Here is a 26,909-nt window from a genome sequence, read left to right as displayed (position 1 = left end):
AAATATGCAACATGAATAGAAGAGAGATACAAACACAGGTTTTCTTTGGAGACATGCGGAGTGTAGCGCCTCAGTTGAGTTTGTTTCTTCTACTCTTATTCTTCCAAATAATAAAAAATGTGTTGTTTGCTAGCTATTCGATAGCTTGTTGGAACACCCTAAGATAATGGTTTAACCATAAGAAATAAAAAAAAACTATTTCTCTCTTCTCTCCCTCTCATGTGCAGTAATAACTAGGTCCTACAACATAGCCATTATGAAACTTTATTAGGTTTGGTTATGGTTAAACATTGCCCTTGCTCTTAAAAAGGGGCAGGGCCACATACCCAATAGGCCAACGCCAGGTGACTCACTCACACGGGCATACGTGAAAACCCCCGGTGGGAATCATGTGCCGAGCAGCGCTCGAACACACGACGGGAGAACCAGCCGACCGAGTTTGCAATCTTTAGTAAAGTTTATATTAGGATCTCTCTCCCTGCTCTGGCATTAGAGTACCGGAAGGAATGAGCTGCAGATTTCTTCCGCTATGCTCTTCCAGCTCAATGCTCTTGTGCTGCCTTTAACAATGGTTAAATTCACACTGATGGTGCACACCACGTGTCCTCAACAGAAACACAGGATTTCCCGTTGCTGTCAAGGTGATCAGGAACAAGAAACGGCACCGCCGACATATCTCACAGCTATGGGCACGTGGTTTATCCTTCATTATTTCCATGGATTTCATGCACATTTAATCTACACATACTAATATGTCTATTCTCTTCCTTGGCAAGGACAGATAGAAGGAATTCATCAAACAATGTGACGTGGTGTCACAGAAATGGCACTAGTCTGCAGCAGCTTATTCAGTTATTCTCTGTCAATCTAAATGAAGAACATGATGATCCATTGTCGGTGTATGTCGCCACTGAAAGCTGTAGCTGACGCTCCTTTTGTTATCTCATCTCACTGCACGAAGCAAGCAAATGAGCATGACTTTTTTCCCATTGATAACAGGATAATGAAAAGGGCAAAGTAGACATTTGCAGGTTAACTTGAGACACTTAAGTTGTGCCAAAGGTAAACCAAGTAGAGGATTCCAGCATTTCAGATCTAATTCCTAACAGGAAAACTCTTTTGCTGATTACATGTCAGGAAGACAGTTCGAGTAAAATACATATTAAGCATCTGGTAAACAAAACACAGAATGTAATTTGGGTGAAATAGCCTTTCTGAAATCTCATTTGTTTTGACCTGGCCACACGGGAAAAAAAAAATCATCCAGGGTTTTCAAACAGTACTAATAAGAGCGAATTTTTTTTTACTGCTTAAAATTGTCTAAACACGTAAAACAAGATATATTGTTTAGAAATTGTTTATCCAGCAAGACAAAAAATAATGGGTAAAAAAGGTCGATCCATTGAACATCACCTTGCCAGTCAGGTATAAGCTATCCAAAACAGCAAACCCTGCAGCTACTCCACCTTCATCTGATGAAGAAACTTTCGTTCGCATCAAGTAACCACATTGTTCATTGATGACCACTTTATCTTTGTACCTGATCAGAAATTGAGTAGTGTAGTACTCTTCATCAGAAAAAACCAGCACTATTGACTATTGTGTTTATTTCCGAAGTTACTATACCGCAGATAAGCTCCATATATTCCAAGCTCAGAAATTGCAAGACCCTCGTGGCAAACACCACCACGAACCAGATAAGCAAGAGAAGCTTTTGGAAAGATTCTTTGCATCAGTATGTAGGCAGCAAGTGCATCCCCTCCTTCCTTCTGGAGTCTGACAAGTGTTTCCCTCAAATCAAGACCGTAGATGTTGTTTCCTGTCCACAAATTGCATATTCAAGAAACAGTAAGCAATGATATGCATATGTCAATGGAAATACGAACCTCTGCCTTCACGTTGAGGCTTCAACACGAACAACTCAGGTTTTTCCACTGTAGTTTTTATAATCTCTTCATCTTCCAAACTCCATAGCCCAGCAAAACATTTGCGAACCTTGTCAATTTCCTCCTTACTCTCAAGGAACCTATATGGACAGAACAAATGACAGTAAGAAAAAGGTGAAGTTTTAAATATTACACCAAAGACTAATAATGACCCAATAATTATATGTTAGAAATTGAGAAATGCTGGAACAAAATATGCACGACACAAATGTTCAAGAAGTACTACGTTTTGTCACTAAAAAAATGATCACCTTTCAAGCACACTAGGCTTTGCTAGTTCTTGTTGAATCTTTTTGGTTCCCACTAAATGATACGATATTGAAGGACACTTTACAGCAGATGATTGTTCCATCATAAGTCTTGCACTCCATTCCTAGAACATAAATGAAGCTCATAATGGCAATTTAAGCATATTATCATCAACAAAAGCAACCAGTATGTCACTACGTCTCCAATATGGGCCTAGAATGGATGGGCCTGATATATACCTAACAATACAAATCAAAGTATTTTGACTTTATTTGCAAGACAGAAAATGAAGTTCACTGTGTAACAGGGAAATACAGAAACCCAAATATATTAAGGATAAGACTGAAAAGTCTGAAAGAATTTTATTTTTGGGCAGTTAGTTTTCATAACTGGAAACACAAAAGACTCTTAACAAAAGGCAAAAGGTGTATTCATACTGCTTCTGAGGGATAATCATTTGGTGTATTGCCAGCTCTATAGTACACAACAGCAACTTTCTGGCCACCTCTGCATTTAAAAATAAATATTAATAAGCATAGTGAAAGATTAAGATGCTTCTCAAATGCTAAGCATAAACCCAGCACACTGAAAGGTTAAGATGATGCTAAAATGCTAAGCATAAATCAGTAATCAATCAGGATTCGTACACAAGAAGAGTTCCATCTGGGAGAACCTGGCCTTCAGCTTCCACCTGCGATAAGGTTTTCCTTATAGTTGTTATGCCATGTGTAATAAACTATCAAGGGAACACAAGTTTGATCTTATGATTTTTCATATTGCTCAGGAACAAATAGTTAACAAACACTTGAAATTGATAAGGGGCGTACCCAGTGTAGAGAGCTCCCGCTCTGTGCGGGGTCTGGGGAAGGGTGTCAGTGGCAAGCCTTACCCTCGCCTATGCAATGCGAGGAGACCGCGACTCGAACCCGAGACCTTCCGGTCACAGGCGGTAAGACTCTACCGCTTGCACCAGGTCCGCCCTTCAAACACTTGAAATTGATCCCAAAATAATAAACAATCTTAGCACCAAAACTTGGAAGAAACTTATAGGTATGAAAGGCAATGACAAGACTAACTCAAGGATGGGAAACTAAAAAAAGGTATAGCAGTTACATGGGTTAAAAAAGACAACAGATAAAAGTCAAACCAAATAACAGTTAATCACTAAGCATGAAGGCAACACAAGGAATTACAGATTTGATCATTAGGAAAACATGAAGGCAGAACATAAAAGGATATGAGTCTTGCAAATGTGTCGAAAGTCAGTATTGATCATACATATTTCTCTCTTCTGGCTGAACAATCATCATAATTACAGCACTGAGAAAATAATGGAAAAGATAACAATCATAGAAATGAATGGCTGGGTGTTACCTGTGAAGATCACTAAGGAACCAAGCCCAGGAAATGATGCTGAAATGGTGTTGAGCTCTATTTGAAGAAGAGAACTTGTTTCTGAATCCAGCATATAATCTGATCGGTGCAACCCTAAGCGAATATTCTGGTAAATATTGGATCACTGTTCAATACTTCCATACAAAATACGTTACCGCCCTCCCCAACCCCAAAAAGATGATGGAGAAAAGTTCTTTGAGGCAATGCGTACTAATAGTTAATATTCAGGTTAAGAAGTTAACACCATGAATTTAGAGATATGTTGTGCTTAATAATAGCGAGGTTCATAAATAAACTCAGTTAGTAAAATTTTCCTTGCAAAAAAAAGAAGAGAGTAAAGCAGAGCAAATTACCTCTTCCTTATTTATTTCCATTATTTTCCTGTGAATTTCTAAGAGCCTAGATGTGAAATCATCAACTTGCCTTGTTCTGAAATTATAACATGATCAACCAATCTCATCAGTCCAACAGTTCTTTACAAATTTTGAATCTCTGACATGGATGGTCATTTTATTTACTTGAAACTGAACAGTTTGTTTTTTCAAATATTAGACAGATTATTTAACTTTTCAACAATCTGATCAATGAGAGCATACAGGGCACTCTGGTAATGCACAGCTTATATGAATTCAAGCGGTAAACAGCTCTGAATGATAATTTTAATAGACATCAATATTGGGGAGGCAGTAAAACTTACTTGGACAAAGCATCCTGCAAGAAATTCCCATCCATGCTAACCCGGTCCACAAGCTCGTTAAAAATGGGAGCGAGCTCGCACGCCTGCCTCCAAAATGACTCTGAAAGATGTGCTGGGAGCAGGGAGAATGGAGCATGAACCAAACCAACACCAGGGACTGTTGCTGATCTCTGCAGGGGTTCAATCAAGATGCTTTTTTCAGGGGTCTGGACCCGGGAAAATAGTTTGGTGGTTGCATTCAGTTCTATCTAACCTTACCACAATGTTTCGTAGTACTACCGATCGAACAGCAATTTCTTTCCTTTTTTTTTGAAAGGGACGAACAGCAATTTCTAAGGCCACCATGTTGGTGCATAAAAATTTCGCTCAAGATAAGTAGCAAGGTGAATCGGTACTTAGAAATTTCTATCTAGGGAAGCAAAGAAGCAGCAGCTCAGGCTCACCGGGTCGGCGCGGTCCCCGACGACGAGGCCGTGCAGCGCGCACCACGCGGCGTCCTCCCGCACCATCTCCCCCGCCGCCGTGGGGTCCATCGCCGGCGGCACGGCGGCACTCATCGCAGGTAGCCGCAGTGGAATCAATCAATCAATTAGGTGAAGCGCAGAGGTGAAGGGAGGACATGCACTTGGGAGGACTTCCCTGGTCACGAAGACTTTACCAGAGAGCCCGAAGATACATTCGTCTCTCGAAAAAAACAGGAAGCATTGAATGCGGTAGGAGAAGCAGATAGAAGTGAGGACGAAGTACGGGGTAGAGATGCTATCGTCGAAGACACGTAACAGGATACTCGACAACTGAGTTGATGAGCTTCTAACGACAAAATGACCATAGGGAGGCCGAGGATGTGAGGGAGCAGGCCTTTTTCTACAGGGATTTTTTTTTCTACAGGGATTTGAATCGTCGCTTATGTGAGTAATTGATTTCAAAATTTATTTTAATTTGTGCATCTTCTTGCAATTGTTGGCAATGAGACATTGTTTCGTTCTTGTAGTTCCCGATGATCCACCGAACGACGGACATATCCCCGCACCCATGTAGGAGGAAGATGTCATGATGATGCCGATGACGATGACGATGATGAGGACGATCAGTAGTGTTTGCTCTCAACTCATGCCTAGACGGTGCAGTACATATTTTGTAAATGCCAATAGGTTTGGCATTACGTAGGTCTTGTATATGGTAGACGGAGGATTGGTATGATAGCGCTGCTTCTTTTGTGCAAAGCCAACAAGATCCGTACGTATTTTGCAAATGGCTATGGGTTGCCATTTGGTAGTACTTGTATATGGTAGATGGAGGACTAGTAGTGGTTGTATATGCTAGATGGAACACTTATGGAAGTGGTGACGATGATGATGACCTTGAGTTATACGAACAATGCGTTATCGTGTGTATGCTAAGTGAACAATGCTTAAATTTGCTTTTAGTGTTTTTACCATGGCAACATTTGTTATACTTTGACCTTGAGTGGTAGCTTGTATGTATGCATTTTGCTTACTAATGAAATGGCATTGTTTCGAAAAAATCAACAAAACATAACTTGTGGTGTATCAAACATCTCACTTGGAGGAAATGACACTTTTGAGCCTTTGCTAGATTGTATCCAGGGCTGTCGCGCCGTACAAGCTAGCGCGACAAGGCAGTCGCGCCGGAGTCGGTGGCGCGACAGGTATGTCGCGCCAACCGTGGTGGCGTGACAAGGCGCGGCCAGGCAGGCCAAACCTTTCTGGTCGGTAGGCGCGACTGGCGCCAAAGTGTCGCGCCACCCCGGCTGGCGTGACAGTGTCGCGCCACTTAGGTAGGCGCGATAGTGCCGCGCCAGCCGCACCCACACACCAGAAAGTTTTGGCCTGCCTGGCCACACCTTGTCGCGCCAACACGCCTGGTGCGACAAACTTGTCGCACCACCGACTCCGGCGTGGCAGCCGTGTCGTGCCAGCTTGTACGGCGCGACGGACATTTGCATAGTGAAATTTGGCCATCGCGCCGACTCGGCTGGCGAGGCTGTTTGTTATTGCCGTGCCAGCACCGATAGCGTGACAACCCTCTATAATTTTTTTTCTATTTTCCAACACTTCTTACCAACCATTTACACACACACACACACACATATATATATAAACCACATTCACATAGCAAGCATGTATCACACAACATGACATATCACCAAGATAGTTAACAAAGTTAACACAGTCCATGTAGTGACACAGTCCATATAGTTCGCAAACTGCACATAGTTCACAAAGTTAACAGTTCATAGATGCCCAACATGGGTCACAAGTTTAGAAATGACAGTTCACAAAGTTCATGATTGACAAACACATTGCACATAGTTCATACGCGACGAACTTAGTTCACAAAGTCCACATAGTTCACAAATCATCGACATAGTAGCATGACCAACATGGTCCACTAAATAAGCACATAGTCGACATAGTTGTACCATGAGTAACATAGGCAACAAAAGAAGCACATAGTTCACAAAGCATGCTTGTAGTTCACAGAAGAGATTAAGGGTTAGGCGTGAAAGGCTCTCGAGGCGACATTGGTGGCCTGGATTTGTGGCTACGAGATTAGGACTGCCGACGTCGGAGCGGTCACGGGCACGTTCTCGCACGTTTTGTCCTTGACCTCGACGCCGACATTGGGATGAACTCTACACGAAACATATACAACATAGTGACTTTGTATAGGCTGAGGACCATCACCAAATCATGTAGTAGTTGGTAATGGCACTCACTTGAGTTTGTGTAGCCTGAGGAGCATCAACAAGTTGGGAACCCGTCATCTCGTCTTGCTCATATGGTGGATCATCAGAGGCATCATCACCTCCGTCGTCGTTATCGTCATCCCTACATCTTGCACGGGAGCCCTCCGGTATGTCAATCGCCGCCCTTTGCCTTCTACGGGTTTGTCTTTGTTCCTGGGACCCTTGAGGTGGCACTTGTACATCTTGAGCTGTCATGCAACTCAACTTGCGAGCCATGCGTCGACTAAATGTCATCACCTCTCTGCAACCATGTCATGTGAAATGAGAAGTTCGTACATATCATTCCGGGTACATTGGAAAGTACATAGACATAGGAGTAGTACCTGTGCAAATTCTTGAAGGTATGTACCTTTGGTCCCCCCTACACGTCCAAGGTAAACTCCAGCTTCATTTGAAGGTGAGCTAACTGAGTAGCCTACAGTACTTGCATAAGCATCGTTAGGACGCACTTTACAAGTAAAGATGTGTCAAGGCATAGTTCAAATGCAATGCTTACCATGTAGTTCTGAAGTGGAGCTCTCTGCGGCTGCACGCCAACTCTTGTTATCAAATCATAGGGATCTTCCTCGTCGCTCTCTGCTTCGTTTATTGGAATGCTAGATACCAGAGGATGCACATGGATTCTGGTGGACCTATGAAGCCATGCCATGTACTCATGGTACTCGCTGGCCACAGACCGAGCCCCATTAGTCAGAAACACCCTCTCTCTATCTTCCCACTATTGTACATACTTGGCATGTTTGGTAAGCTAGTTATTGATGCTGAACCTTTTCTTCCTTAAACACCTGCAACGAGGACACATGACATGTTCAGGACATCTATGAAACATGTAATGGTGAGTTAATCAAAATGAAGTGTCTAGCTTACTCGTGCAACTCTCGGCTTGTCAACTCATGCTGTAGGGGGGAATTTTGTTTCCTACCAAACTGCTTCATGACTCTTTAGGGCAGGTGGTGCTCCACGACATAGTACAAGATCATGGGTACATTGGATCGCCATAGCTCCTTCTCAGCCTCAACAATTTGGGGGACGTTCAAGTTACCTATCTATGCCCTCTCATATGGAGTCCATTCAACCTGTACATTGTGTTAATTAGTACATGACATTCTACACAATTTGCTATGAACACATATGCAAGCATCGATGGTACAACGTACCTGATTCGGAGTTAAAACATCCAACTCATTGGAGTACTAAACGTAGCACCGTTGCGGCTGACCCCAAACCGACTTAATTGCCATCCAAAGGTAGCATACGGGGGGTGGCGACTATCATCATGTATCCATGCCTAATAAACAAAATAATTACAAGCATGTCAAATAGTGCATTTACCATATGAAACACATGTACCAAACTAATGGAAGGTACTTACTAGAACTTGGGCTCTGTGCACCCGCCCAATAGGGATCCGCTCCCAAATCCAAACCTGAAGCAAGTAGGTGCAACCACCTATGTTGGAATTGGTGTTGCCCCTCCTAGATGCCTCACATAGCTACCGATACAACCAAGCAAGAGTGGTAGACCCCAACTATATAGGGCGATGTTCTCCCATGGCTCACGTAGCTGTTGTAGGACCATCCAGGAGACGGTGTTCCCAAAAGCGTCTAGAAGGAGGAAGCTTGCCACCATGTGCCATAACCACACACGAGCATACCTCTTAATGATGTCGTCTGGTACATTGGGTGGGCACCTATTGAAGCGTTGCCGCAACCAGTGTGAGCTGACACCCGAAGTCTTCTTCTCCTTCTTGCCTTCTTCAGGGTCGGGTGGATGGTGGCACCTGCTCCACCATCTCTTTCTAGTTGTCAGTATTTATGGTGCCTGTCACTGCTGGACCATCCAAGTGAAGGCCCAAAATGTAGGCAACATCTTCCATGAGCACGGACATCTCTCCACAAGTTAGGTGGAAGCTATGGGTCTCCGGACGCCACCTATCGATGAAGGTGGTGAGGAGTGGACCGTCAATGTCTAGGAGCCCAGCATTGATAGCTCGAGCTAGACTCAGAAACCCGACTCTTGATAGGTACGGGGCGTAGCGCTCGTCCCACTCCAGGGGTCAGTGAGTGCGGGGACGTAGCAGTGGCAAGGCCTACAAGAAGGAAACATTGTCAGAAATGTGACCAGCCTAAATGAAGGTGAAGCAACCATCTGCTACAAAATTCTGATGTGCAACAACAAGATATTTGATAAGGTTAAAGAAAGATAGGAAACTAAAGCTAGTTGAACATGTTGAAATGACATGATATCACATCTCCAACTATAAGTATTTTTAGTAGGAGAGCCAATGGTTGGTACATATTTTAGTCATGCTTAACTAAAAGTAACTTTCTTCATTCCAGTAGTAAATAATGGTTTCTGTGAAGCTTTTGGTTTTCCATTTTTACTTTTGTAGCTTTTTTTAGCCAATATTTTTTTAATAGAAACATGTTGCTTGCAGATATAACTCCTTGTCAATTTCATTATTGGTGTCATACAAAAAGTCTATAAACATGTTGTTGTTGCATAACTGAATATGAACTTCAATTTATTGATTGTGGAACCATCTTATGCTGTTATGCATCATCCAGAAGACTATAACAGTAATGGAATGCCTACACCGGTTCTGTAGGGAATGCATTGACAAATCCATGCGACTTGGGTAATATATCACTATTACATGGCATTATTGTTGTGTTGCTTTGGCTTCTGAGTCAAGACTTATCCATGTTCAAATGACATGATATGACATCTACAACTAAAACTAGTTGGAGATGTGATCTCATGTCAACACCAAAAATGACATGATATCATATCTACAACTAAAACTAAGTATTTTCAACTAAAACCCACCTCTTAGCTCCAATTTGGGCGCCTATTTCTTGTCATCTATAACAACACCTACTTCCAATTTACCTAGTATTTTGACTCCCAAGGCAAAAGTTGAATGTTACACACCTCAATATTAGTTGAACCAATATTGTTACTTATTGCTACTTAGGTAGATTGAGATAAAATGTTTACTATAAAGACAAGCATTTACTTCAACTAGAACATTGTCTGAAACAATAGCGGAGTTTAAGAATTGAGCATGGAAATGAAATATTTGTGTCAATCACTTACTCTGCCCTCGTCGACCATCAAGTGCACTCGGTGGTCCTTGTCGTAGTAGGTCTCAAGAAGGGGGTACTACGGGTGCGCCATGCTACAATTGTTAAAAAGATAACAGAACATTAGAATATGGAAATTATAAATGAAACATGTAAAATGCTAAAAAAACATTGAACAAAGGCATGAAATATATAACCAACACCTATTATAACCTATGTACCTTAATAGGTTTCTAACCACTAGTACTTCCGTTCCGTGTTGGTAATTTGTTTGCCTTCTTACGCTTGTTATGAGTGGTAGCGGTGTGACCGGTTTTGTGGCATTTGGAGCAACGGACCTGACCTGGTGCCTCATCAAAGTCTCCAAAACCATACATATCTTCACAATACCCGTTTGATGCGTCCATAACTCCTCAGAGCCACTTTTTCTTTCTTCTACCCTTCTTTGTCTTGAGAAGGTCCAGGTCAGGAACATAATCCAACCCATAGTACTGGGGCCATTGTGTTGGATCTAGGTAAGGCTCGAAGCTCGACTCCCACACTTTGAGAGTGTTTGACATGAGATAGAAAGGAGACATGAACTTATCACTTTCTTGGTCTAGACACCTGCATTTACAAGCTGTGATGACATGGGAGCAAGGCACATGAAACAATCGTGGAATGTTACAAGAGCATTCCGCTTTGTCAAGGTCCACCCTATAATTCCTACCACCGTACTTCTCGCCCCCCCCCGGATTGGTACCTCCTGGCTGGCTTGATATTGTACACAAGCCTCAGTGGCCCAAATGCTTCCCCCAATTGGTTGGAATATATCATCTCTGAAACATCCAAGTGTTTTCTACCGCTCTACTCCATTTGTCTTTGGATAGCTTTGCTATGTTCCATTAATTCACAAATTATTCATTGCACTTCCTGAATGAGTACTCCACAATCCCTGACACTGGGCACTGCACGGATACCCTTAAACACTTTGTAAAATGATTCTAAAGAATTGGTAGTCATCACGCCGTACCTAAGACCTTCTGCATCGAATGCAAGAGCCCACTTATCCCTCTGAGGCATCTGTTCCTCTAGCCATCCTCTTCGCCCTAGCATTGAGGACCTTCTGTAACTCAGCAGCTGTCATCGTTCTCACCATCAGCCAAAGTGAATGCTAAAGGGACAAGTTGATTGTCTAGGTCCACTCCAACAGCAATCATCAGAACACCCCTGTACTTTCCTATCAAGAAGGTGCCATCAATAGGTACTAAGGGATGACAATGCTTGAATGCCTCCACCGACTGAGCAAAACACCAAAACACTCTCTGTAGAACATGCTTCAAAATGCCATCCATGTTAGTGACAATGCGACTAGGATACATATACCATCTAAGCCCTTGATTGAAGTGTTTCATGGCACTTAGAATACTAGGAACTTGGTTGTAAGCCTCTTTCCAATCGCCCCACAGCAACTCGATAGCATACTACTTTGGCCGCCATGCCTTTGAGTACTTGACTCTATAACCAGTGAACCCAAATATGGTCTCGATAATGCTAGAAACCTGATGTGTTGCTATCGGCTCTAACAAGCCCAACAAGATGATGACCAAGGTACTTAGTTGTGTTTTGTGCATGCACACCCTTCGGCTTCGAAGATCGACACATGTGAGGTTGCCTCACATTGCGGATCTTCCATTTTCTGTTTCTCTGCCTCTGAGCCCATAGTCCCCAATCACATCCATGCTTACAAAGCACCGTGTACCTCTTGTTATGGTTGGAGTGGGTGACATAATAAGGCTTGTGAAACCTAACGACATAATCCATCAGAAAATACTTGAGATGCTCCAACGTATCAAACACCATTCCCTTCTTAATCTCCATCTCCTCACTCTCTGCCACGGCATCGGCCAACAACGTCAAACCGGTGTCACAGATTGCCTGGTCAACCATACTAATGTCCATGACATTTGGTACCGAGGGTACCATCCATATGGACAACCTTCAATTGCCTAAGTTTGACGTCATTGTACTCCATTCTCAATGATCTGTCAACTAAGACTCCTAATGACTCCGAAAACCAAGCCTCACAACAATCACTTTTGTCCTCGTTACTAGGCTCAGACCTGTACTCGTCCTCCAACACATCATCCGAAGTACTTTGCCCTGATGTCAAGTCATCTTCGTCCGCTAAGGCAACACCAACTTCATCATCCTCCGATCCTTGGGATATGTCATCCATATCATGTGTTCCATCTCTAGGTGCCATCGTCCTTGACAAACACTTCTTCATCGAACTCATCATTCAAGGCACCGACCTCAAATGACCTATGATCTTCTCCAATGACAACCACCTACAACGATTTGTCTTGGGTAAGGTTCTCTATGGGCTCCTAAAAGGTCCTAATATGGGTAGAGGGGGGGTGAATAGCCTATTTAAAAAACTACAAATCAACTAGAGCAATTTGATTAGTATGACAAATAGCGAAATGCAAACTTGCTCTAGCTCTACAAGGGTTGCAAGCCACCTATCCAACAATTCTAGTTGCAATGATAGCTAGACACACAATTTGCTATGATACTACTCACTAAGAGCTCTCAATCTTTCTACTCTAAAGAGCTCCACTAAGCAAACTTAAATAGCAAAGCAAGCTCTCAAATCTAATTACACTAAAGAGCTTGCTACAACTAATTTGCAAGAATGTAAACAAGTGAGTAGGATGGTTATACCACCGTGTAGAGGAATGAATCAATCACAAGATGTATATAAAACCAATCACCGGAAGAATATCAAATGGCAAGAGACAACCGATTTTTCTCCCGAGGTTCACATGCTTGCCAACACGCTAGTCCCCATTGTGTCGACCAACACTTGGTGGTTCGGCGGCTAAGAGGTGTTGCACAAACCTCGTCCACACAATTGGACACTGCAAGAACCTACCCACAAGTGAGGTAACTCAATGACATGAGCAATCCACTAGAGTTACCTTTCGGCGCTCCACCAGGGAAGGTACAAATCCCCTCACAATCATCGAAGATGGCCACAAACAATCACCAACTCATGCCAATCCTCCACCGCTGCACCAAGCCGTCTAGGTGGTGGCAACCACCAAGAGCAACAAGTGAAATCCATAGCAAAGCACGAATACCAAGTGCCTCTAGATGCAATCACTCAAGCAATGCACTTGGATTCTATTCCAATCTCACAAAGATGATGGATCAATGATGGAGATGAGTGGGAGGACTTTGGCTAAGCTCACAAGGTTGCTATGTCAATGAAAATGTGCAAGAGAGTCAGCTTGAGCCGGCCATAGGGCTTAAATAGAAGCCCCCACGAAATAGAGTCATTGTACCCCTTCACTGGGCACAAGTCATGGTGACCGGACGCTCCGGTCATACTGACCGGATGCAGCACCGGAAGCACCGGTCATGAATACCAGACATGTCCGGTCGCCATACCGGATGCGTCCGGTAGCTACCAGACCGCCACATGTCCCACCGTTGCCTCAAACGGCTCTTTGATATGTCCGACCAGACGCACTGTTCGAAATGACCGGACGCAGAGCCGCTGTGTCCGGTCGAGTCCAGTAAGCCTCCAGGGCCGATCGGACATGTCAGTTAGAAACTGACCGGACGCTGAGCCTTAGTGTCCGGTCGAGTACAGTAAGCACCCACGGACGACCGGACGCGTCTGGTCACTCCAGACCGGACGCGGCCAGCGTCCTAATCAACTGTCTCACCGAACACCGATCTTGCTAATTCACACCGAACACGTCCGGTGTGTCAACCGGACGTGTTCGGTCGCTGAGTTCATCGTTAATACCGGACGCGTCCAGTCACTCTGTGACCAGCGCGACTAACTCATTTTCACCTCTAACTTCTTCACCCTTGCTCAAATGTGCCCACCACCAAGTGTATCACCTTGTGCACATGTGTTAGCATATTTTCACAAACATTTTCAAGGGTGTTAGCACTCCACTAGATCCTAAATGCATATGCAATGAGTTAGAGCATCTAGTGGCACTTTGATAACCGCATTTCAATATGAGTTTCACCCCTCTTAATAGTATGGCTATCTAACCTAAATGTGATCACACTCGCTAAGTGTCTTGATCACCGAAACAAAATGGATCCTACTATTTATACCTTTGCCTTGAGCCTTTTGTTTTTCTCTTTCTTCTTTTCCAAGTTCAAGCATTTGATCATCACCATGCCATCACCATCGTCATGATCTTCGCCATTGCTTCATCACTTGGAGTAGTGCTACCTATCTCATAATCACTTTGATAAACTAGGTTAGCACTTAGGGTTTCATCAATTTACCAAAACCAAACTAGAGCTTTCAATCTCCCCCTTTTTGGTAATTGATGACAACCCTTTCATAAAGATATGAGTTGAAATTTAATTGAATCCATGTTGCTTGCCCAAGCATATTTACCATGTGTAAAGGATATGGACAAGTTTCATGAATCCCAAATGGTAGCAATTGCTCCCCCTACATATGTGCTAAGAGTTTGGATTGTAGCTTGCACATATGCTTAGATAGGAAATATAGGAGACAATGTCTACCAAAAGATGCTAAGGTATAAGAGATGGACCTTTGAAGCGTGATACCAATCGGAGTGCACCAATATACCATCCTTAGCACCATTAGTAACTAGACATACACAAAAACTAGAATACCCCATGAAATCAATATTACAAGCAAGGATCTAGTTTCCATAGAATGAACATAGGTCTAGTTACTTTAGCTAGATACCACTTGATAGCTAGATACCACTTGTAAATGCATGGGAATGAAATCATTAGATGACCTATGCATGCTAGATTTTCATTTCATCATTCAAATCTACAATTAGCATACACCACACAAGCATGGATCTTGAAGTTTAAAACTTGTGCCATGCAAGCAAATATATGAAATGCACATTCAAATGCATCATACAAGTTTATGAGCTTGCTCCCCCTACTTGTATGCTTAAAGTTTGAATTTGATCCCCTTCCTTTGTCATATTTTATCTCACCCTTGTCTTTCATCTTTTCACTATCTTTGTACACTATTTCTCCCCCCTGTCATCAATGACCACAAAGGCTTAAAGTATAGATAGGTTCAAATTATAGATAGGTTGGGGTGAAAACCATGTGAAATGAGGATCATGTTCAAATTTGGTTCAATCTAGATTACTTGTAAAAGTTATTTAACTCGGTTTGATCCAAGGACAAGCTTCTTCACACCTCCAAATAAGGGTTATCTTGTACCATGTTGAGTTAAACACTTATAGCTCATTTTATAGATCAAACACTAGGTTTACAAGCCCACAAACATGTCATATGGTACCACTAGATTATTTCAAGCATACAAGCAATAGTTGTACCATACAAGCATCAAATTCATTTGATTTTCATGAATGAGCCTAGGACATGATAGGAATGACTAGATGCACTAAACAAGTCCTTAGCAATGGATGGATGGATGCCATGTCAATCAATTTTACCTTGCTTTGCTTGAAGGAGAGGCATGTCATATAGTGGGGGTGCATCAACACATATTGGAGGAGTCAAGTATGTTCAATTCATTCCTTAGCTTGCAAAACCTCTTCTCATCAAGTGGCTTGGTGAATATGTCGGTAAGTTGATCTTCGGTGCCCACACTCTCTATGCAAATGTCCCATTTTTGTTGGTGATCTCTTATGAAGTGATGACAGACATCTATATGCTTTGTTCTTGAGTGTTGAACCGGGTTGTTGGTGAGCTTTACGACACTTTCATTATCACATAGCAATGGCACTTGCTTGAACTTGATTCCAAAATCACTCAAAGTGGCCTTCATCCAAAGTAATTGTGCACAACAACTACCGACTGAAATGTACTCTGCTTTGGCAGTTGAAAGTGCTACACTATTTTACTTCTTTGATGACCAAAACACAAGTGATCTTCCCAATAGTTGACATGTGCCCGATATGCTCTTTCTCTCAACTTTGCATCCCGCATAATCAGAGTCCGAATATCCAATCAACTCAAATCTTGCTCCTTTGGGATACCATAATCCAACATGTTGTGTATGCTTCAAGTACCTCAATATTCTCTTAGTTGCCTTCAAATGACTTTCTCTTGGTGAGGCTTGAAATCTAGCACACATGCATACACTAAACATCACATCTAGCCTTGATGCGGTCACATAGAGTAGACTTCCAATCATGGACCGATACATCTTTTGATCCACCATGTTGCCACTAGCATCACTATCCAAGCTTCCACTTGTCCCCATTAGTGTACTAATAGCTTTACTATCATCCATTCAAACTTCTTGAGCATGTCCTTGATGTACTTGCCTTGACTCACAAATGTGCCATTCTTCATTTGCTTGATTTGAAGACCAAGGAAGTAACTAAGCTCTCCAATCATGAACATCTCAAACTCACTTGCCATCATCTTGCCAAAATCCTCACAAAAATCTTGATTTGTTGACCCAAAAATGATATCATCAACATAGATTTGCATTACAAACAAGTCATTTCCAAGCTTCTTGGTAAAGAGAGTGGTGTCAACCTTTCCCATCTTGAATCCCTTAGAGAGTAGAAAATCCCTCAATCTCTCATACCATGCTCTTGGTGCTTGTTCTAATCCGTACAAAGCCTTTCTCAACTTGTAAACATGGTTGGGTTTCTTTTCATCTTCAAAACTAGGAGGTTGCTCAACATACACAAGCTCATTGATGTACCTATTGAGAAATGCACTTTTCACATCCATTTGGTACAACTTGATGTTGTGGGCACACGCATAAGCTAGCAAGATCCTAATTGCTTCCAATCTTGCAACCGGGGCATATGTTTCTCCAAAGTCAAGACCTTCAACTTGAGTGTAACCTTGAGCCACTAATCTTGCTTTGTTCCTTATTACTATCCCATCTTGATCTTGCTTGTTCTAAAAGACCCACTTGGTTCCAATCACATTATGATCCTTATGCCTCTCAACTAAATTCCATACTTGGTTTCTTGTGAAGTTGTTTAGCTCTTCATGCATAGCATTGACCCAATCAACATCTCTTAAAGCTTCATCTATCTTCTTAGGTTCAATGGATGACACAAATGAGAAATGCTCACAAAATGAAGCCAATCTTGATCTTATTTGCACACCTCTTGAAATATCACCAATGATAGTGTCCAATGGATAATCTCTTGCAACATTGGTTGGTTGAAGCACTTGCACTTGATTGCTAGCATTTGATTGATCACTTGGTTGAGATGATGAACTAGCCATTTGTTGATCTTGCACATTGCCATCACTAGTGCTTGCTTGGATTTGATCATGAGAACCACTAGCTTGCACATTTGAGTTAGAGAGCACTTGATTCTTGTTATCTTCAATAGCAATCACCTCTCTAGGCCTTATATCACCAATGTCCATATTCTTCATTGCATTGACCAATTGTGTGCCTCTTACATCATCTAGATTCTCATCTTCCTCTTGGAAACCATTTGTTTCATCAAATTCCATATCATGAACCTCCTCAAGAGTACCACTAGCCAAATTCCAAACTCTATAAGCCTTGCTAGTAGTGGAGTAACCAAGCAAGAAACCTTCATCACATTTCTTTTCAAATTTGCTCAATCTAGTGCCTTTCTTCAATATGTAGCATTTACAACCAAAAACCCAAAAGAATGCTATGTTAGGCTTTCTTCCATTCAAAAGCTCATATGGTGTCTTCTCCATCATGGGGTGACAATAGAGTCGGTTGCTATAATAGCAAGCCGTGTTGATTGCTTCGGCCCAAAATGAATGACTCACATTGTACTCACTCAACATTGATCTTGCCATGTCAATCAAAGTTCTATTCTTCCTTTCAACTAAGCCATTTGATTGAGGAGTGTACTTGGCCGAGAATTGATGTCTAACTCCAAATTCATCACATAACTCATCAATTCTAGTGTTCTTGAACTCACTTCCATTGTCACTTCTAACTTTCTTGATTGTTGTTTCAAACTCATTGTGAATACCCTTGACAAAAGATTTGAATGTTGCAAACACATCACTCTTGTCACCAAGAAAGAAGACCCATGTATATCTAGTGAAATCATCCACAATCACAAATCCATATTTGTTTCCTCCAATGCTAGTGTATGTGGTTGGTCCAAACAAGTCCATATGCATTAGCTCAAATGCCTTAGATGTGCTCATCATACTCTTCTTAGGATGTGCATTACCAACTTGCTTTCCGGCTTGACATGCACTACATAGCTTATCTTTTTTCAAAAGTGACATCTTTCAAGCCTCTAACTAAGTCATGCTTAATTAACTTGTTTAATTGTTTCATTCCAACATGACCAAGCCTTCTATGCCATAACCAACCCATGCTAGATTTAGTGATCAAACATGTTGTCAATTGAGCTTCTCTAGTATTGAAATCAACCAAGTATAGATTCTCATATCTAAATCCTTTGAATATCAAGTTAGAGCCATCTACACTTATGATCTCTACATCATCCACACCAAATATGCACTTGAAACCAAGATCACATAATTAAGCTACCGACAATAGGTTGAAGTTCAAGCTCTCTACTAATAGCACATTGGAAATGCTCAAGTCATTTGATATTGCAATCTTACCAAGCCCTTGGACCTTGCCTTTACCATTGTCACCAAATATGATACTATCAATCCCATTGCTCTTGTTTTCATTGATTGAATTGAACATTCTTGGATCACCAGTCATGTGTTGTGTGCACCCAATGCCTTCCTCCGGCTTTATAATTGACCTACAAAAGAGGAATCAATTCCTTTTAGGTACCCAAACTTGCTTGGGTCCTTGAAGGTTAGTTACCAAGGTCTTTGGTACCCAAATGGCCTTCTTCTTTGGGCCCACAATTGGTGTACCAATGAACTTAGCCTTCACACCATTGGCACCCTTAAAAAGCATGTAACAAGAATCAAATTTAATTGAGGATACATTAGGTAGCTTGTTCTTGTTAATCTTGCAATTTTGCTCTATATGCCCAACTTGCTTGCATCTATTGTAAAACCGACCATTGCCCTTCACAAAGCTAGCTTTGGGAGTGACAAAGGCCGCCTTGCCTTTCTTGGGGGTATAGCCTAATCCCTCTTTGTTGAGAGAGAACCTTTGGCTACCCAAGCACTTTAGCAAGCGGGCATCACCACCATAGGCATTGCCTAAGGCACGAGTGAGCTCATTCACCTCCTTCTTGAGGGTCTCATTTTCCACCATTAGTGAGGTATCACAAGAGAGACCATCACTCAAGGATGAAGTAGAAGTGGTAGTGCTACAAGAGGGGTTAGTGGGAGCAACTAAAATGGACTCATCAATAAGATCACATGTTAGTCCCACATCACATGATATGATCACTTGCTCCTTCTTGGCTTCCTCCACTTTGACTTGCTCAATGAGAGATGAGTGAGTCTTTTCAAGCTTAGAGTGAGCTTTGCCAAGCTTCTTATGGGCTTCCATTATCCTCTCATGAGTAGCATTGAGCTCATCAAAGGATTGCTCAAGAAATTTTACTTTCTTGCGCAATTCTTTGCACTCCTTTCTCTTCATCTCATTGCAAGCGTGCACTTGCTCACACATGTCCAAGAGCTCCTCCTTGGTGTACTCCTCATCCTCATCATCATCATTATAATTCCTACAAGAGTCACTTTCACATTCATCATCATCACTCTCATCATAATTTACCTTGGTAGGCTTTGCCATGAGACATGTCAATGGAGTGTCGAAGATGGAGAGCTTCTTGTTGATGGCGATACTTGCTAGTGCTCTCTTGATAGATTTCTTGTCATCATCACTAGAGCTATCACCATCCGAGGAACCATCACTATCCCAAGTGACTACATAGCCTCCACCCTTCTTCTTCTTTTGGAAGGTCATTCTCTTCTCCTTCTTGTCCTTTTCATTTTTATCTTTCTTGTGCTTCTTCTTCTTATCTTCATCATTATCACTATTGTAGGGACAATTTGCTACAACATGATCGGGGCTCTTGCAATTGTAGCATCTTCTCACATACTCTTTGCTCTTGGTGTGATCTCTTCTCTTTCTTGCACCATAGCCCTTCTTCTTCATGAATTTGCCCATCTTGCGCACAAATAGAGCCATGGCTTCATCATCAATGTCACTAAGATCATCATCATCACTTGATTCTTTCTTGGACTTGCCCTTGTTCTTGGATGATGATGAGCTAGCCTTAAATGCTACACTCTTCTTCTTCTTGTCCTCTTCTTCCTTATTGTCCTCCTTGTCATCCCCCTCCCTTTCCACACGGTATGTCTCTTGGGTCATGACATCACCGAGTACTTGGTTAGGGGTAATCTCTTTCAATCCTCCTCTTATGATGAGCAATCTCAACATCTCAAATCTTGTAGGTAGGCACATCAAGAACCGATGAGAGACATCATCATCCTTGATCTTTTCTCCCAATGCTTTCAAATCATTGACAATCACTTGCAAACGATGGAACATCTCCGAAATGCTCTCATCTTCCTTCATCTTGAAGCTTGTCAATTTATCTTTGAGGATATACAATTTGGCACTCTTCACCACCGGTGTACCCTCATATGTTTTCTCCAATCTCTTCCACACCTCATTTGCTCTTTCACAATCCTTGATTTGCTCAAACACCTTGGAATCAATGGCATTGTATATGGTGTTGAGAACCATTGTATTGCATTGCTTGTTGATCTTATCTTGGTTGGTGGGATCATCGGGATCAATGATAGCATAGTCATTCTCTGTCACTTCCCATACTTGATCATTGATTGAACCAAGATACATCCTCATCTTTCTCTTCCAATAATCATAGCATGTGCCATCAAAGAACGGTGGTTTGCCCCCCACATGGTTGAACACAACTTGAGCCATAATTTGACACCGAGGTTGTTAAGCCTTCAATTAAACAGTGACCATAGCTCCGATACCACTTGAAAGGTCCTAATATGGCTAGAGGGGGGGGGTGAATAGCCTATTTAAAAAACTACAAATCAACTAGAGCAATTTGATTAGTATGACAAATAGCAAAATTCAAATTTGCTCTAGCTCTACAAGGGTTGCAAGCCACCTATCCAACAATTCTAGTTGCAATGATAGCTAGACACACAATTTGCTATGATACTACTCACTAAGAGCTATCAATCTTTCTACTCTAAAGAGCTCCACTAAGCAAACTTAAATAGCAAAGCAAGCTCTCAAATCTAATTACACTAAAGAGCTTGCTACAACTAATTTGCAAGAATGTAAATGAGTGAGTAGGATGGTTATATCGCCATGTAGAGGAATGAATCAATCACAAGATGTATATAAAACCAATCACCAGGAGAATATCAAATGGCAAGAGACAACCGATTTTTCTCCCGAGGTTCACGTGCTTGCCAACACGCTAGTCCCCTGTTGTGTCGACCAACACTTGGTGGTTCGGCGGCTAAGAGGTGTTGCACAAACCTCGTCCACACAATTGGACATCGCAAGAACCTACCCACAAGTGAGGTAACTCAATGACACGAGCAATCCACTAGAGTTACCTTTCGGCGCTCCATTGGGGAAGGTACAAATCCCCTCACAATCACCAGAGATGGCCACAAACAATCACCAACTCATGCCAATCCTCCACCGCTGCACCAAGACGTCTAGGTGGTGGCAACCAACAAGAGCAACAAGCGAAATCCGCAACAAAACACGAATACCAAGTGCCTCTAGATGCAATCACTCAAGCAATGCACTTGGATTCTCTCCTAATCTCACAAAGATGATGGATCAATGATGGAGATGAGTGGGAGGACTTTGGCTAAGCTCACAAGGTTGCTATGTCAATGAAAATGTGCAAGAGAGTGAGCTTGAGCCGACCATGGGGCTTAAATAGAAGCCCCAACGAAATAGAGCCGTTGTACCCCTTCACTAGGCACAAGTCGTGGTGACCGGACGCTCCGGTCATACTGACCGGACGCAGCACTGGACGCACCGGTCGTGAATACCAGACATGTCCGGTCGCCATACCAGACGCGTCCGGTAGCTACCAGACCGCCACGTGTCCCACCATTGCCTCAAATGGCTCTCTGATATGTCCGACCGGACGCACTGTTCGAAATGACCGGACACAGAGCCAGCTGTGTCCGGTTGAGTCCAGTAAGCCTCCAGGGCCGATCAGACGCGTCAGTTAGAAACTGACCGGACACTGAGCATCAGCGTCTGGTCGAGTACAGTAAGCACCCGTGGACCACCGGACGCGTCCGGTCACTCCGGACCGGACGCGGCCAGTGTCCGATCAACTGTCTCACCGAACATCGATCTTGCTGATTCACACCGGACACGTCCAGTGTGTCGACCGAACGTGTTCGGTCGCTGAGTTCATTGTTAATACCGGACGCATCCGGTCACCATACCGGACGCGTCCGGTCACTCTGTGACCAGCACGACTAACTCCTTTTCACCTCTTACTTCTTCACCCTTGCTCAAATGTGCCCACCACCAAGTGTATCACCTTGTGCACATGTGTTAGCATATTTTCACAAATATTTTCAAGGGTGTTAGCACTCCACTAGATCCTAAATGCATATGCAATGAGTTAGAGCATCTAGTGGCACTTTGATAACCGCATTTCAATATGAGTTTCACCCCTCTTAATAGTACGACTATCTAACCTAAATGTGATCACACTCGCTAAGTGTCTTGATCACCGAAACAAAATGGCTCCTACTATTTATACCTTTGCCTTGAGCCTTTTGTTTTTCTCTTTCTTCTTTTCCAAGTTCAAGTATTTGATCATCACCATGCCATCACCATCGTCATGATCTTCGCCATTGCTTCATCACTTGGAGTAGTGCTACCTATCTCATAATCACTTTGATAAACTAGGTTAGCACTTAGGGTTTCATCAATTAACCAAAACCAAACTAGAGCTTTCAGCTCCGCATCCACCTTATCATCCATAGGTAGCACAAATGGGCTACATGCCTTCTCCACAACAACTTCCAAGCACCTAACACTACTACTCTTCACAACTTCTATGTAGTTCTTCCATTCATCCTCTCATGACAAAGCCATCGACACATAGTGTGCTCGTTCCTTCCCACAGTCAAATCTACCCTCAAACTTAGTTAAGCAGTGTATTAAGTCTAATTTAAACAAGTCAAAGGATGATTGTGAGCTTTAGTGTAACACCTGACAAGTGGTGATAGAGGTGGAGTCAAATTCTTTCAAATATGACCTAACTTAAACTTTTTAAAAGGCACAGGCAAATCTCTTGTGACTGACTTACTAATCTTTTCAAAATGTGCATGAATATTGTTAATCATGTCCCTTGCATTTGAGTTAACGAAACCTTGATCATGTTAATCATCAAGCTTGTGTCATGTTTATGCATTTCATGTTTCAATTATAGTATATATATGTGTTATATATGTTTTGTTTTGAGGCCATGGAATGTTAGTGATAATGTTGATTAAGGATCTTTGTGAATTTATGGAATGAAATTTTGCTTAAACAAATAAAATTTTGTTAAAACAAAAGTTGTAGTGCAAAGTGTGCTTTATAATGTGGGGTCAAAGATTGATAGTATTTCTAAGTCAAATATGTTTACATTTGAGCTCAAAGATTGAATCCAATGACTAATTCCCACACTTAGCCAATTTGACTAAGTCCCTGATTTTAGTTATAAAGTTCAATGTTTGGTGATTTAATAAATGAATTTTCATAAATAAAATTTGTGCAACTTTGCTTCTAAGAATTGTATGAAGTTTGTAATTCAATACTATGCTATTGTTTGGATTGTTTAGAAGTGTTTTGGTTACTAATTAATTACCTAAAAATGCTTAATCAAATCTGTTACGAAGGCACTGAAACTGAAATCAGTTTTCAGTTTCCATGTATATATTTTCGAAACTCAAACTATTTAAAACTAGTAACCTTTGGATGTTTGTCCCTAAAGAAAAGTTGGACATCAGAGATAGATGAGCAACTTTTGTTAATGAAGATCGTCAAGTTTCTACATGGAATCAAGAGAAAGAGAGGGAGGAAGAAGCTCCGTCAGACATGAATAGTAACACCAGCAACCGTTTGCTTGCCATGTCACTGTCGTGAGCCGTTTGGCTGCCTTCACGCCGCCTCTCGCGCGTGGACACGCGACCGTCCACGTGGTCGACTTCACGAAGACGTTGTCGAAGTTGTGATGTCGCCCTCGCCCATAAAAGCTCAACGTCGGCCGCTCTCTCTTTTCTTCCTCTCTGTTCAGCCGCCAGGCAGTTCCCACCACCGGCAAAATTCATCGCCGTCGCGCCACCTCTGCCCAATTCCTCTCGCAACTAGCTCTGCCTTGTCCTTGCGCACTGCTTGCACCCACTCGCATCGCCTCTTGCCATCGGGATCAGCTGCGCGCTAGTTTGCCACCGCTATGGTCTACCATGGCCATCGCAACCCCCTCACTGTGGCCAGCTCGCTCAGGTGAATCTCTCACCCTTCCATCTTTTGAGTTAGGTTCACCTTGATGCCGTGATGCTCATCGGCTCACTCGTTTCACCATTCATCTATGGGACGTGCCAGAACGCGCCGTCGCCGCTAGTTCACGCCGCCGCTTTCACCTTCATCGCTGACAGTTGCATCTGTGTCATCTCTACTTTGTCTACAGGAGCGACTGAGTCACGATGAGCTCCATTGAGCTAACCCTAACCCTAACCCTAATTAGGCTAGCCGAGCATCGGGGCAGAGAGTTCGCCGTTGCACCACTGCCCTCTATGCTATCGAGTCGCCATAGCCATGGCCGAGCTCACTAGCAACCCTAACTTATTTAATCAATACCCTAGATCGACGTGGGAGAAAGTGGTGAGCACACCGGTGGCGGTCTTGTCGCCCGAGACCTCGCTGTCGGTGAGCTAGCGTCAGTCAAACGTCACGCCCTACCTCTGTGTGTATGACCGATGGGGTCTGTTGACCCTAGGCCCATGTGTCAGCCGCTCTGGTGCACTGAGCCAGGTGCACTTGGCTTGGTTAGGGTGTGATTTGTTTGTTTTTCTGTTTTTCTTTTTCAGAATTTGAATCAAACTTCAAAAATCCATATCTTAAGTTAGGAAAGTCCAAAAATGGTGAAACAAATTTTGTTAGCTTTGTCTTTCAGTGCTCTACATGTTAAAGTCATAAAACTTTCTGTTTGACAACTTTTTATGTGCAGTATTATTTATTTTAGTGAAATGCATATTTAAGTTAGTTAAATAAATAAGTGGAGCTACATCTATCCAAAAATTGTGAGACTTGTTTTGTTGACTTTGTGACAATGTGCTCTATGTGATAAAAATAATTGTTGCCATAAAATAGTAATTTTTGTATGCTCGAAAATGCAATGATTAATATAATTGAGTTTTGTTGCATAAATAGTGTAGTAAAAAATATAAGCCCAAAAATAATAAAACTTTTTGTGAGTATCAATTATGTTAGTTTATGCCTCAACAAAGAGTTTCATGCCGTTTTGATCAAGTTAACTTGCTTAATTAATTTAAGTATGTTTATGCCTTTTATATGCTTTATAAATGTTAAAATGACTTAATTAATTGTTTATTTAGTTTTTATAAATTCCCTAAGGTAAAAATGAATTAAGGAGAATGGTAAACCCCTGTTGGTCTAGGTTAGATTAATTACTTTCAAAATGAACATGTGTTTCTTTATAATTCAATTATAGAGTTACTATTCCTTATAATTGAATTATAAGAGTTGTTTTGAAATGATAATGGCTTGCATGCTTTTGGTAATATAAGCCCTAGCTCTTATAATGAAGGAAAGTTGTACTCAAGATGTTTGATTTGGTTTGAGTCCTTATACACAATTGTATATCTCATCATGTATCATGTTTACACATTCCATCATGCTTAGCATATTATGGTAGTATGCAATTGTGTTGGGTTGTTAATAACCAACTTGCGAGTAGGTTCCAATTAGAATGGGAATTAAACCACGAACTGATTAAAATCCTAGTTCGCCCTAGTGACATGATGCTTGTACTCCATGTTTCTAAACATTTGTGTTATGTATGTTTCACTCAAACACGCATTGCATGCATGCATATCATTTAGGTGCGATAACGGATGATGAATCGAGTGATGGACTATGAAGTTGGTCTCGAGAATGGTGTAACGGTGACCAAGTCTAGAAGATAAAGATGATAGTTGATCATGTCCTGAAGATGAAGCTAACTAACTAACATTGTGCTTCAAACCTAGGCAAGCCCCGGAGCATTCTAAGCCTCCTACCTCTCTTTTAAAATACACTTGAGTTTATATCTTGTATTGTGCATTAAGTATAAGAGTTGAATTGAAACCCGTTGTTGTATGTCTTACCTTGTCTACAATATATATACATGTATCCTTACTAGTATGTATATGTCGCTCTATGCTTAGCTATGCTTAGACCGGTAGAAGTCGGGTGATTCTTGTCATCCGTGAGATTTAGGTGGCTACTCTGACACGGTTAGCTATATGTGCTATGGTGGAAAAGAACCAGGTAATAATGGATAACTGGAGATCGGATGGGATCCGGTGCTATTATGGTTGTTGTTGATGCCGGATAGGCATGTATTCTTTGATCCCGTCTGTGTCGGTTCAGGACCGTACCGTTGTCTGGATCTTGGTTGAGATTGAACATACCTTCACATAATGGCCGGATAACTCGTTCCGACTATGAAGCCAAGTACCTCGTTCAGAGTGAGACAGTTGGATTGTGGATCGCATCGCGGGAAGAAGAGCACGATGCGGAGGGGCGGGCACTTAACTAGGCTTGCAGGTATAGCCTGACTGACCTGGCGTTAGCC

General features: G+C 42.1%; 1 protein-coding gene across 1 annotated transcript; it reads right to left on the bottom strand.

Annotated features, from left to right (window-relative positions):
- Positions 1-675: 675 nt before the first annotated feature.
- On the bottom strand, positions 676-5,072 carry LOC136507834 (glutathione synthetase, chloroplastic-like). Its single transcript, XM_066502436.1, has 12 exons — positions 4,731-5,072; positions 4,288-4,457; positions 3,944-4,019; positions 3,570-3,696; positions 3,474-3,490; positions 2,843-2,886; positions 2,633-2,702; positions 2,198-2,319; positions 1,887-2,026; positions 1,627-1,819; positions 1,414-1,540; positions 676-951 (listed from the first exon to the last, which is right to left on the bottom strand). The coding sequence occupies exons 1-12, from the start codon at positions 4,842-4,844 to the stop codon at positions 949-951; spliced, it is 1,203 nt and encodes a 400-aa protein (XP_066358533.1). The 5' UTR covers positions 4,845-5,072; the 3' UTR covers positions 676-948.
- Between the last annotated feature and the right edge of the window lie 21,837 nt (positions 5,073-26,909).

This window comes from Miscanthus floridulus, chromosome 15 (genome assembly GCF_019320115.1).
Source record: "Miscanthus floridulus cultivar M001 chromosome 15, ASM1932011v1, whole genome shotgun sequence".
Lineage (NCBI taxonomy): Eukaryota > Viridiplantae > Streptophyta > Magnoliopsida > Poales > Poaceae > Miscanthus > Miscanthus floridulus.
The sequence above is the reverse complement of the archived record's forward strand: the minus strand, read 5'-3'. Positions and strand labels throughout refer to the sequence as shown.